General features: G+C 36.8%; 1 protein-coding gene across 3 annotated transcripts in view; it reads left to right on the top strand.

Annotated features, from left to right (window-relative positions):
• The window catches only part of lekr1 (leucine, glutamate and lysine rich 1), a 128,335-nt gene that overhangs the window by 33,544 nt on the left and 80,736 nt on the right, over positions 1 to 14,055 (top strand). For all 3 annotated transcript variants that reach the window (XM_039757238.1, XM_039757222.1, XM_039757229.1), the window contains exon 4: positions 9,105 to 9,224. In XM_039757238.1, the coding sequence (XP_039613172.1) occupies positions 9,105 to 9,224 (120 nt within the window). The remainder of the gene's footprint in view (positions 1 to 9,104; positions 9,225 to 14,055) is intronic.

Here is a 14,055-nt window from a genome sequence, read left to right as displayed (position 1 = left end):
ACTGTGTAATTATACAGGTAAATGCCTGGTAAATACAGAGTAATTATGGACACCTAAACTGATACCAAAATATCTAGTATATCTGATCATAAATGAGAACATCATAGTGTTCTAAACATCAAATAGTATGGTGTCTTTACTTTAGGGTGCGTTCACCTTTCTGTCACATTAACAATAACAAGTTATGCCTGTCCTCTCCTGCTGTAATTTCCCTTTGCCAATTTTTAAGTTCCAGCTATATTAAGAAAGGTGGACTGGCACAAGTAGGGTGACCAGATGGGTTCGGCTATAAAGGAGGAAACCGACAGTCAAAAAGGAGGACAAAAATTACCAAATATATTTTCCAACTCCACGGTTACCATACATGACATATAGTGGTTACAATTTAGTGAGCAACCTAAAAAACTGAAACTCGAATATTACCATTAGATAATAAACATAAACTAAACAATGTCCTTAGAAAAAAAATGTGCGTTTATGCCTATGTCATGTCACATACGTCTCAGATGATCCAACTTTCCGCAAGAGATCATTGTTTCCAGCAATGTAGTGTAGAATTTTTGACACGATGTGTTCTTGAAGTTGTACTTTATCAGAATTATTCCTCGGATGGACTGGATTGAGAGCCTGTTTCTCTCCTTTGTCCACTGATAGGTGATGAGCGAGAACGCTCCTTCGACGTTGGCGTTGTGCCCTGGTAAAGCGAAGAAAAACGTGCATACTTTAAGCAGTTCGGACGGACAAGCAACAGTACCTTTGAAGTATGAGCTCCATTGTTGGGCCAGGGGGCGCTTGAAAAATTAGGCATCTTTCTGCTGTTCCGCGAAAGACTTAACGTTTCGGTGCTGATCAAACAATGAAGCATCGTCTAGATCAGTTCCTTTCTCTTTCAGGTACTCTACACATGGCAGTAAAGCATCAAATGAAATATCTTTCATCCTGTCAAGAAACATCCATTGAAAGCACTGGAATTCAGCAAAAGGTGCCTTCCATTTTTCCAAATAAGAAATGCATGCCTCGTATACTGACTGGACTGCTTGCGTGAACTTGGTGCAATCTGCGTATTGACTGTCTTGGCGCAATTTTGTCAGAAGCTGTCTAATGGTTAGTGGAATAAAAGTCTCCTCCAGCCTGCCTCGAAGAGTCTTCATTGTTGACTGCAAGCTGTTGCAGACCTCCAACACAGACGTTTCTTCTTTTTCGATCAGCGCTATCTGGCACTGGAAAACTGACATCAGAGAATGTATGAACCACAAGTACAGTTCAGAAAAATCATTTTCGAAAAAAATCTTCAGCAACACTGGTGGCTGATCCATGTTTTGGAAGTAAGCCTTCAAAGCTGGAAAAATCTGCAAAAGTCTGTCTTTTGCTCGAAACAAACTCAGCCTTCTGGTCTTGCTGTGTTACAACAGCTGCTGGTACGTAACATTGACAAAATCGCAGAAATCTTTCAAAGCCTGCGTGCGAATGGTATAAATGGAAAAATAATTGAACACTTTAAGTACAATTGTCTCACTGTCAACTGGCAGCAGATCTGCCCATGCTAACTGCAGTTGTGCAGTACATGGGCTGGACATCCTACTCCAACAAGTGGGCCCTGCAGGGCTTTTTTCAGCTGCGAAAACACATTATTCCCATCCCTCCGACTGATACCTCCAAAGTTCACATTAGCATTGTCTTTTGAAGACAGATGGTACTTCTTAAGAGTATCTACAAAATACTTGGGAATAGTTTCTGACTTTTTTTTGGCATGCTGTCCAATTTGAGTAATCCTGTTTTAGTTCCACCAGCTTTCCAGTCAAAATACTGCACAATAACTGGGAACAATGATTGCTTGCGTCGATTGCCACACCAAAATAGCTAACATCATTCAGTGTCTGAACTAGTTTGGTAACACTTTGAGGGCCAATGACGCCGTCGATAATGGCTTCTGATTTTGTCCTACCACACAAAATATTTTTTGCAGTGTCAGAGTCTGCAAACAATTTTTGCATTAAGCCAGCAGTACAGTCCATCGACCTATAAGACTGATGATGAGCAACAGTATAAAACGCTAGTGCTGCTTCAGCTGCACGCACCTTTTTATCAGCAGTTGAATGTTTCAGCTCAAAAAATGTTGTCATCTTGGCATTTGAATCGTACGTTCGTACCATCTTTCGGTGTCTCAATATGTCGTTGTAAATCAAGCGTTCCTTTATTAGCGATGGAAACGTAGGAGTCGCACACCATGCATTTCACTTCTGTTTCATTTCGTCCTGCCTCAAAACACGGATATTTCGTCTTATGACGATCAGAAAACTTGCGTTTTCTCGTTTCGGTTTTAGACTTTTCTGTTTCTGTTGACATTTTACAAAAACTTCTAAGTTATTACTTTTATTAGACAATCAACCGTTAACCGCAATCTGTTGCGCCGTCGGGCGGAAATAGAATATACAACTGTGTTGCCGCTACTTGATGTTACAATTATTGATAACGTGATAACATATCTTAATGTCACGCGGTGACGCTTATGAATGGAGAATGGCCGAAGGCTGCTCATTCTCGGTATATATCATATGTAATTTGTCAAAAACGGTCAACTCTGTTCGTGATTCTGTGAAAGGAGGACATTTTAATGAATTTTTGGAATGAATGGAGGACGGAGGAAACCATGTTAAAAAAGAGTCCTCCTTTTGGAGGACGTCTGGTCACCCAAGGCACAAGTGTCTCACCGTTATTCTCTGTCACTGAACAGTGACATTTTCAAATTACTCCTACAATATTAAGTGACAATCAATAGATTTTCCAAACCATATTTCCTATTTTGGAAAATTTTCTGCAGTTCAGTAATGGTCTGTTTCAAAAATTCTTTGTTACCTCAGTATTTTTACATTTTTTTATGCCTACATAAATACCTTAGAAAATCTATTTTGCTTTTCAGAGTAATTTAGTAAATAATAATTATTATTATTATTATTATAATTATATACTGTATATATATTTTTTTTTTGGACTGGAGTTAATTTATTTTGGAATAAGCATAATTAGAAAACAGTCTTTTGATGTGGAGCACCGCCACAAAAAGATATGTTCCTCTTCAGAAGATGTATTTGTGTCTCTACTGTCACATTGGTAATGATCAGGCTTAAACCCATTAAAGGTAAACTCATAAAGATATACTGTAAAATATATATACTGTATACAGAAAACAATTTTTTTGTATCTATTGCCTAGTTTTTTTTTTCTGTTGGAATTTTACATTTTTTTGTTTCATGTCAGTTAATGTTACATTTTAATTACACTTCAATAGTAATTAGTGTATAATGTACAGTGCTGTATTTGTAAGTGAAAATGTGTGTTGTAAGAATAAATTGGAACTGAATTGAACTGAATAGGTTCCAGTTCCCCCCAGCCCTTTACTGAACAATAAGGTTCAGACAACATAAATGGATGTCATTAAAATGCAAACAATATTTAAAAAGCCAGACTTTTAACCACAACAGAATATAAAATTATGTTTACGCGTAAGCGAAATATTTGAAATGTAAAGAGCAGAAAGAGAAAAACCTGACAACATGACAACTTGTAAGGCTTAATTGTACTAATTTCTCTAGTGTTAGTTTTTAATTACTTTGCATATCTTACAACAGAGATTTGAATTATTTTCAGTGACATTTTGGTAAATGTTGTTTTAATGATAAAATTGTTTTGGAGTGGATTTCTCCTTGCAAAAGTATGAAACATTTTTTTTAATAATGAAGTAAATATAGCCAAGGATTTAGCTTCCAAAATCGTCATCAGTAAGAAGTTGGAATTATTGGAAGGTGCCTGTACTGTGAACCATAGACCTGTAATAACTTTTCAGCAGATAGTTAATTTTATTTATTTTGGATAATACATCTGAAGCATATAAAGACAGCTTGGTTCATTTATGATTTGTTAACGTAGTGTTAAATAAATAAATATAAAAAGTTAAAAAAAAGAATGTGATAAGCTAGAATTGTAATTTATTACCCATAGTAAAACTCACATATTTACTTACTGAGTGAATGAAATATTTGATTGCTGTATAATTTTTTAATAATTTCATGTAAAGTGCTGTGTCTGCATGTTACCAAATACAGCATACTACAGTAAACTGTATACCTGAATTCTACTCACTTGTTAATATCAACTTGTCCTACTTTATTTCAGTTAATTCTAATAGTGAGGAATGAGCTCACTGATGGTCAGTCAAATATTTACAGTCCTGTGTCTTAATAAATGGAGTATACACTTGCTAAAGACATTAGAATGTGCTAGCAGACTGTTCACAACAAATGTATACGATTCAAACTTGGGTGAGGAGACCTATTGCTATATAAGATCTAGCATTTCACAATATACTGAATGTTGCATCATCAATCACTGTTTATTCATATGTCTGGCCATAAGGAAATACAAAGGAAAGAAATCCATAAACAGACAGCACAGTGCCATGCCAGAACAGAATTCAAAGTAGACATGGTTGTTACTGTGAGAGATCTACACAAAATTGGCAGCCATGTAATGCCCGAGGACCCATGTTTCTCTACAGTGTTGGATTGCTTGCATGAATTGAAATATGAATGTGCATTGGATTCAATGAGGTTGCAGCACTTGGATATTTAAGTACTGAAATTGTTATGGAGCTATTTATTCCTCACAGCAATATCTAATGTTCTTACCAGATCATCTAAATAATGCAGAAAATGTTCACAGCAGGTTAAGACAGAAAGATGAATACCAGCTGCATCCTAAAAATCAGAACCACTCCGGTGTTTTTAAATGGTAGATTATTCCTATAAGTCATTTTTCATCTCTGGATTAAATATTTTTCCAGGATGTTAAACAATGGTGTTGCCTAGTGGCAGGGGTTTGGTACATTGGGTCAATGGGTCTTATTAAAATAGCATTTGAACCAAGTTCTGGTCAGGGTATGAAGTGTACAGGTTTATGGAGTCGCTGTGCTGAAAGCAGCCTGATTTTTTTTTTCTTTTCCTTTCATTATTCTGTATACTACCCCACTTACTGTGACATTTTATTTGTAGTAGGCCTATAATGCAGAGTACAGCTCATCTCTAGGTAATCTTGTCTACAGTGTATTATGCTGAAGTAGACACCCAAGTGTGTTTAAGTTAAGTATTCAGTAGTTTGGAATATTATAAATAAACTGGCTTTTACATATCCCTGTTGCTTTTTGTCCCAGCGCACAGCTGCTGGCAAATATCTTTTTAGATTGTGGATAGATTATGAATAACTCTTCACTTCAGTACTTTAAACTAACATTACAGGATTTCTCTTATTTATTCAGCAACAGAGAACATTTTGAAAGATAATATTCCTCATCTCTGAATGTTTATATACCATAGAATGATTAACTTCCTTTTTTACTTTGTAATGTTTGAGATTTTGGAAAGTATTTAATATAATTCACTTATATACCATTAAGTATTGGTTCTAGCTCAGTGCCCCCACTGCCAGAATGAGCTCTGACCTTCTCATTACCCTGAATTAGAAAAAAACTGGTATAGAAACTGAAAAAGCATAGAAAGGGTATGACATGATAATAGATTAAAAAAAAATATGATATAGTAGTTGGGACTACAGCCTAAGTACTGTAAGAGGTAGGTTTCAAATTCTGGCCTGGTCATTGGCTATGTAAGTCTCACATGTTCTCCCTGTTTGTGTCTTTTTCTCATTTGAGAACTTCGTTCACATCCCAAAGAGGTGCACGATAGGGTAGATGGTGGATCTAGGTTGGCTTGTGAAGGTGAGTATTCTCTATGATGACCAAGACCCTCATCCATGGATGTCCCAAATTTCCCAGGATAGGCTCCCCTTACTTGAAGGATAAAACATTTTAAAAAGTTAACACAGTGATCACTCACCATCTTAAGTACTAAATTTACCTAATAGTTGGTATGGGATTCTTGAGATTGCACATTAGAGCTATGAGAACCATTTTGTATTTTAAATTAATTTTACAATATGTTTAATCCATGTATTCATTTTCTGAGGCCTTGTTTTACATTTATTATTGTAGATCTGAAGCATACCAAAAATCAGTACTAGAAGTCCATTAAAAGGCACACTTATGCACTCTCCTACTGGCCAATTTAGAGTTGGAAATAATTCTAACACATACATTTAGAGGATGTCTGACGAAAAAAGTAATACAGAGCAAAAACCCACAGTGAGGAAAGAAGTACAAGCAAAATCCATGCAGATAGCCGAGTTATGAATTAAATGCAGGACCCCAGACCGGACCGGCAGCAGTTGCTAATCAGTGTACTGTGATGCCACCTGAAAAGATTTGTTTTTTCAAAAAAAAAAAAAACAAAAGGCAAATAATACATTTTTACCAAATTCCATGGCAACCTAGCGCACCCACTGTAGGCTGTTTTTGAAGCCACAGATGACTGACTTCAGAAGTAGAAAAAGCAAACAATCTAATTAAATAAGAAGTTCAGACGCAGGATGTACCTCTTGAGTAAAAATACTAATGCCATGAAAACCTGATGACACATCAGTCTTTGAGAAAAGGCTCTGGAAATTTGTGACTTACCCAATAAATTTTCTTCTCCTACATCAAAAACCACAGTTACTGTAAGAAGACAAGGCCACCTGCTATACTGCCAGTAATCATGAAAATTTCAAAATCTACCACAGCTAATGCAAACTGTCAGAGGTATTTCACATTTTGTATTTGCCCGTATTGGATGAGATCCCCAGCTAGGGTGTAAAAAGGGAATGGCAACTCATGTGACCTTCTGTCAATCAGGAGAATGCTACCAAGGGTACAGAAGAGGAAGCCATGGCATTAGAAAGTCTCAGGGCATTGATTTAAAGGGATTGCAGTGAGGGATAAGTGATAATGTAATTGGAGGTTTCAAGAGGTTCATTATGTCAAAGATCAGGGACATGGCTATGGGTTGGCATAAGGACAAAAATAGGTAAAATAAAGTTTTTGCTTAGTTGTGGCATTAAGTTGCTCTTCCTTCATATCCAAATGTCTAGCCCAAGATGACGTCTTAGTAATGCATCAATTGAACATGTCTCAGAGTTACCCTGTATATTGTACTGATGACCTAATGCCTAGTTCTTTAACCTTGTGCAGAGCCCCCTGATGTAACTAGGGGGAGTGCTGGAGCTCCAGAAGTCATTTGTGAGTATTCACAAAGATCCTCCAAAGAGTGGTTCCTGGCAGGACCTTTAAAGCTTATTGTGGACACTCCCTTGGTGATTTTAGTGTTGGGACGATAGTTGTGGGCAAGCACTAGACTGGCAGAAGAAAGAAAGAAAGAAAGAAAGAAAGAAAGAAAGAAAGAAAGAAAGAAAGAATAGATGAATATTTATGACTATTCGTCTGTTTATTTTCAGACCTGCTTAATCATCTAATCCAAGGCCCTCTTGATACTGTATGTATGAGCCTAGACAAAAATATAACTGGATTGGTAAAAAAATTTAGATATTTATTGATAAATTACAGTATTCTAAACATTGTCACCGATCTCTACACTGCTCCATACGTATCTTCCATTGATTGAAACAGGCTTGCCATTTCTGTCTTCACTTTATCCCCTGAAGAAAAATGTGTTCCCTTCAGGTCACTTTTGATTTTCGGGAACAAGTAAAAATCACACGGAGCTAAATCGGGTGAATAGGGAGGATGATCGAGGACAGGAATGTTTTTGTCAGTCAAAAACTGCTTTATGGAAAAGCAGTACAATCATTTTGAACAATCTCATTCACCGTTTTGATGTTTTCATCCGTCCGAGACGAGCTTGGGTGACCTAGGCATTGAACGTCTTCCACATTTTCTTTTCGTTCCTTGAAACATTTGTGCCACTCAAAAGCTTGTGTGTGAGACAAACTGTTATCACAGTACACTGTTTTTATCATTTCATAAGTTTCTGTGGCCGTTTTGTTTAATTTGGCGAGAAATTTGTTGTTGATTCGCTGTTCGATTTTTTTCACCTAACATTATAGCGGCATCTTGTGTAGCAATTGTTGTGCAAATACTGACTGGGCTATTCACAGGATATACCTAGCTGGTTGGCAGTTTGAGAGGGCATGTAGGAGGGGATATAGTTCTATGATTCACGTGCATCCAACCTCAAGGCGGTTTTCCAGGAAAGCCCCAAGCCCAGTCCGGTTATTTTTGTGTCTCATCTCGTATGTATGCATGTAAATACAGTCATGTGCGGAGACAAGAACAAGGGGTGTTTTCTCCATGGGGTTTTGGGAGCACAAGGAAGAATGAGTGGAAATTGTTTTGTATAAAGAGGCTGCAGAGACTTGATGTATATGTACTGGTGAACCACACCAGAACAACAGAGTCTCAATTGCAATGACCTGTACACTCTGTAATTGACATACAACCAGTTTTATGCACAGCCAAAAGGCTGATCCCAAATGGAGCCATTAGTCCATGCATGACTATATGTTATGGCAAGTTTAGCAACCAATTCAGGTTGGTTGACGATACCTTTCCTGGACAGGAAGCCAGCATAATGAAAGGACAGGGACAGGCCTGTAACATTTTTTCAGTTGCTCCCATTTGGATTTTTGTAGGGTTGCTTGGGAATTGTATTTTGGGTGAGGGATCCTGTTAGTGATCTCTAGGCTACTATACATGATAATGTGACCCAGAAAAGGTTCCAGACTATGCTCCTTGTGTAAAGGAAATACTCCAAGGTTAAAAAAAAGACTATGTGTTTTGGCCAGGTGAGTTCAGTCTCAGGAAAGTAGGAGTGGCATGGAGAAGGAGATCAACAGTGAGATTTTTTGAGGAGGAAGGTGTTCTGTTGAAACAAATTTGTCTACTAAAGATATTATTGTTGGGTGTTTTTGGTCTCATGAAGTTCTACTTTAGGTGCTGTAACCCATATTTTACTACTATGTACATATAAATACAAATCCTTGATAATATCTGTATGTATGTGTTTTTGTGTGTGCATTGTGTAACATAAAAATTAAACCTATTAATGGACATTGGTTCAAATATTCTCAATTTCTTCTTGCCATTGTATTTTATTTCCAAAATTGCTTTAGCTAATTTACAAAACTGAAGCTATATCTGATGTTTTCTTTGTGGCTTTCAGCATAAAATTTCTTTCTACACAACTGTCAGAAAAGGAGTCTGAGTTAAGGACCGTGACCAGTGCAATGGACAGTTTTCAAAGCAAGCTAAATGAAGCAGAATGTCAGTCCCAACTGCTCAGGTAAGGAAATGAGAAAACAATGTGCTGACGGAGTGAAGTTAAGGAAAGTATGATGTTGTGTTTGGGTATTCTTTTTTTTTTCCTGTGAGGTTGCATAGCGTGATACGTTAGCAGAATTTAGTACTCAAAATTTAGAAGACAGCACGACAGGAAAAGAGTAACAGATGTTAAACAACTGTTTGGAGCCTTTAAAAAAAGTCAGATTGATGGAATGAGTCCAACAAGTTTTCATTTTTCTTTCTTTTCTGGCAAAAGACACAAAACAACTTCAGATTATAAGATAGAGTTAGTTTGATACTTTTCTCTGTTGAATTTATTTATTTTTTTTATTTTTTTTTTATTTATTAATTTTATTACAATCAATACATAGCAATCAAGTTTTTACAAAAAAAAAATAATTATGTTAAGAACAGATCGATCCCCACCCCTGCGTTGAATTATTTTTGATCATTAATTAACTGGTTACTTTTATAAAACACTTCACTCAAGTCAAATAATTTCCTACTGTGTTATATAAAGACAGGCATGACCAAGCATTTTTTAAATTTTGCATTTACAGAAAGACTGTGTGGCATGGTGGCACATGGTGGCACAGTACATAGAACCTTATTGATCTAGTGTGCTAGATATAAATCTCATACTTGGATGTGGCCTATATGGAATTTGCATATTCTTCACTGTCTTGTTTTTATTCCCACATCCATAAAGACGTGCAGGTTAGGGTATTTGGCAGTTCCACATTGTGAAGTGGATTGTCACTCTGTCAAGGGCTGTTTCCTGCCTTAGATTAAGTAATATGTTTATATCAGAACACCCCACCATTAATTTTTCAAAACCTGCTTACTTAGGGTTGCAGGGGCCTACTATGCCAGCAGTAGCAGACACAAGAAAGGAAGGAATCAACCCTATCTAATTTCATTGCACATCCCCTCATACCAAGCCAATGTACTGTAGAATCATCAAATAAAGTAAAATTTAAGACTTGTGAGATGTGAGTGAAATTCTGGGGCATCTGAAAGAAACACCCACACAGACATGAGGAGAGTGGACAGCTTCAGAAAGAAATCAGTCCAGATTTCTAAACTAGCATCCTGTCGGCCCAGAATAATTCTCCAAGCAGAAATAAATGTTTCTACTCTTCAGAGTAATGCTTAATTTAATAAATGACCAAAAAAACAAACAAAAAAAAATTTAATTGTGTTTACTGTTGAAACTGAAAACATACCTAAAATATCACCATTTCTACATTTGAACAAAGGCTAGTTGTGCAGTTGTGATCTACGTATATGGCCATTTTTTAGAAGTGACATTAGAAGTGGACACAAAACATGCAGTGACTAGTTTTAAATTTTATATAGTATTTATAAGAGTGAAATATAAAATGTTTAATTCATGTGTATAATGTGAAGCTAAACCATCACATGCATATATAGTACATATTTGCAAGAGAAGCACTAACAGCCACAATGGTACTATGTTTGCATTCTCAAGCAGCCTCTTTCTAAAGTGAACATGATGCTGATTTTGGTTACTTTCACTTTCATTCTGACAAATCAGTCACTTTTACAGTATGTTTTTCTGACAGCTTTGCAAAATACCACCAACTCTCACCAGGTGTTCTTTTTTTTTTTTTTGCTTATGACACTCTCACAATCTGCACAATTTCAAACTGATGTAGTCATTAGCAAAATCCCCAGTCACACTAGCAATGCAATGCTACAGGTTTGCTATAGCTACTTTTTTTTCTCTTCAAAATACAACATACTTAAAACTTTGCATGTCCAACCACCTGCAGACTAGCGTGACCAGTCAACAGTGAGGTAAACTTCTGGCCATCTGTTCCATTACTCCTAGGTGAAAATATGAATAAATATAGTATCACAGTATAGTTGAATACATCCAATATTCATTGTGTGTGCCATTTTTTGTCAATTTCCCTGAAGTTCCTGTGAGTATTAGTGGCAGCCTGCTTGTGCCCACATCTCACACCACAGGAAGCATGCTTTGAGTTATTACTAGCTCACTCAGAAAGAAAGATTTTTTTGTATGTGCTGTTAGAATGGCTGGAGGGCCACCTTTGTTAGACAGAGTTCCTACTGTTTAAAGAAAGTATGCACTTCCTCAGAAATACTGTTGTGTAACCAGAAGAAATACTGCAGGCTGACAGCACATGCTGAATAAGTTATTGAAAACCAAATACACTCTTCTTCAGACTAGGAAGGGGCAATGCACCTGATCACCAGAATAGGCATAGACTACCCAATCATCTATTCTTCTTTCTTATGAACTTACTTTTTTGATTATATTATTACTAAAAAAAATAAGCCCATGCCAATCCCAGCAGAACTGAGCACTGGTGATTAACATACCTGGACAGTACACTAGGTTCCTCATTGAGTACACCCACGCACACTCACAGTAATACTCACCTGATTGATTTTGAGGCACCAACTAGTGTTTCATGCATGTCTTTGGGACAAAATTGAAAACTTGAGTTCCCAGGGGAAAGTCTGCACAGACACAGGGAGAACATGCAAACATCACACACCACACAGACCTACTGTATTGTTTCTAAGGGTTAGGAAGCAGCATGAACTAATGCATCACTGCAGTGCCAACAGGTATTAGCTAACAACACATCCATCAGGTTTCTAAACCCACTTTTGCAATGGCTGTACCAACTAGACACAATTGCAAAGAAGGAAGCAACACTAGGCAGGGAGCCAGAATAATCTTTAACCAGCTATGTTAAATTCAATACACACACATACACCAGGCTTTCATTGATTTACTCTGTAATATAAAAATAAGTCTCTTAAACCTACTAGTTAGCTCAGTAGTTACCTGGTGTAATCATTCAAAACCTGTAAATATACTAATAGAAAACAACCTAACTGTTATGCCAGTTGCTTTTATCCACAATGATCTGCTGTACTACAATATGAAGAATGTCTACCTGCTTTTTACGTTTCAACACCTGCTGACAAACGGAAATGTGGCCAGGCACTAAGACAGAGTAGCTGGATCACTAGATGCACGTTTATCCAAGAAACTGTAGTGAGGGTCAGTATTGAAACTCCGAGAAACGTTTGTCAAAGCTGAAGCACTAAATCATGGATGAAGTCAAAAGATAAAAGGCCAGAAGTTAATAACCAAATGATATGCCTTCAAAAAATGAATACGCAAAACCAACAACAAAGTTAAAAAGTGAGCCAATAATGAAGCCAATATTCAAAAGATGTACAACCTCCAAAAAACCTGACCAAAACTGTCACTGGAGTTCAAAGGTAAACTGCCACAAGTCATAAATTAAGAAACATCACCCAAAAGATATGCACATGGGAACTGTTGTGAATTGAAAACATTCATCACTTAGAGCACCACTAATGTTGTTTAAAGTTTGGATCTGTAACTTTGGTAAATAAAGTGTAGCATCAGTAATATGGTGGCATTTTGTGAGTTTTTGGAATAGTGCCTCCAGCAACAATGCAGCACATCTTGACAACACTGACAACTAATGATAATTCTAATGGCTTGTTATTCCATGTGCTTTTTAGATTTTTCTAAATTCCAGTTAATCCAGAAATAAATAGAAAAATAATATGTTAAAATTATAACTGTTTAATTTCTTTAGCTACTACTTGATTAATTAATATTGGACGACTGTCAGAAGACTATGGAACATTTAATGCTTAAGTAGTACTCACCTTGGATTTTAAACTCATTAAATGCATTTATAAATGTTTTGGTTTAAGATAATACACTTCTCTAATTACATTTATGAATCAGGTTCTTCTTTATATTTATTAAGGAACAATTTTGTCGAACATTCCACTGGACCTTTATCCTTTGTCATTTCTACATTTACCATTACGTGTTTTGCTTCTAAATTAGTTTCCCATTTTCATATCTTCCTAGTCAATTCCAGTTCATTTTCTTCTATTAATACAAGATCACCAGAATACAAGAGTCCCCATAGCAATCCATTATGCCCTTACCTGGTTCATCACCTTCATCACTATCACAAAAAGCAGTGAACTCAAAACAGATGTCCCGTGCAGCTCCACCTTCACTCCAAAACTTTCACTGCCCCTACATGTTGTTTTGAATCACCATTTGTGGCACACTATACAATCAAGAGTATTTCACTTAATTAAAAACAAAAAGCTCATTTTATATTTTGAAAGCTTGCCTTTTCCAGCATGCACTTTTTATATGTGGGACCAACCCTGTATTAGCAAACAAATTCATTAGAGGGCAGATGGACAGGCACACACACACTACATCAGTTTAGTTTTGCTGATCACTCACGATGCATGTCTTTGGACCTTGGGAAGAAAACAGCAATTCCTGTGTAGAAACCCACATAAACATGTTAAGAACATTTAAACGAACCTGAAGGAGTCCCAGTCTGCTGTCGGGCCCGAGCTTTGGCACCCACTGCTTTAGTAAATAGAGGAAGCAGTTTTACTTTCAGTCTTGCAAACCCCTCCCCTCACTGATGTCACGATTTGGGGTTTTAATGTAAATAAAGTGAATTGCATCTGTCTTTCCACAAAGAAAGGCTCCTACTGTTATCTCTCTTCAGTCCCTTTACATAAGAGGACACCCATTCTATCAAAAGATCTCCATCTTTACCTCAGTCTCAGGTGGAGTCCTTGACTTGTGATAAGCAGGAATGAGCCTAACCACTTCATAAGCATCTGTGGTTTAGGGAGATAGGGTGACAACTTTGAACTTGCTAGATGGAGGATTTGGGAGGGGTGGGAGTTAAACTCGCCTGTAACATTTATCCATTATCTTGCAAAAAGAATAAATGCATTGTTTCAAA

Source organism: Polypterus senegalus, chromosome 1 (genome assembly GCF_016835505.1).
Source record: "Polypterus senegalus isolate Bchr_013 chromosome 1, ASM1683550v1, whole genome shotgun sequence".
NCBI classification, from domain to species: Eukaryota; Metazoa; Chordata; class Cladistia; order Polypteriformes; family Polypteridae; genus Polypterus; species Polypterus senegalus.
Note: the sequence above shows the minus strand (reverse complement) of the source record. Positions and strands in the feature narration are given on the sequence as shown.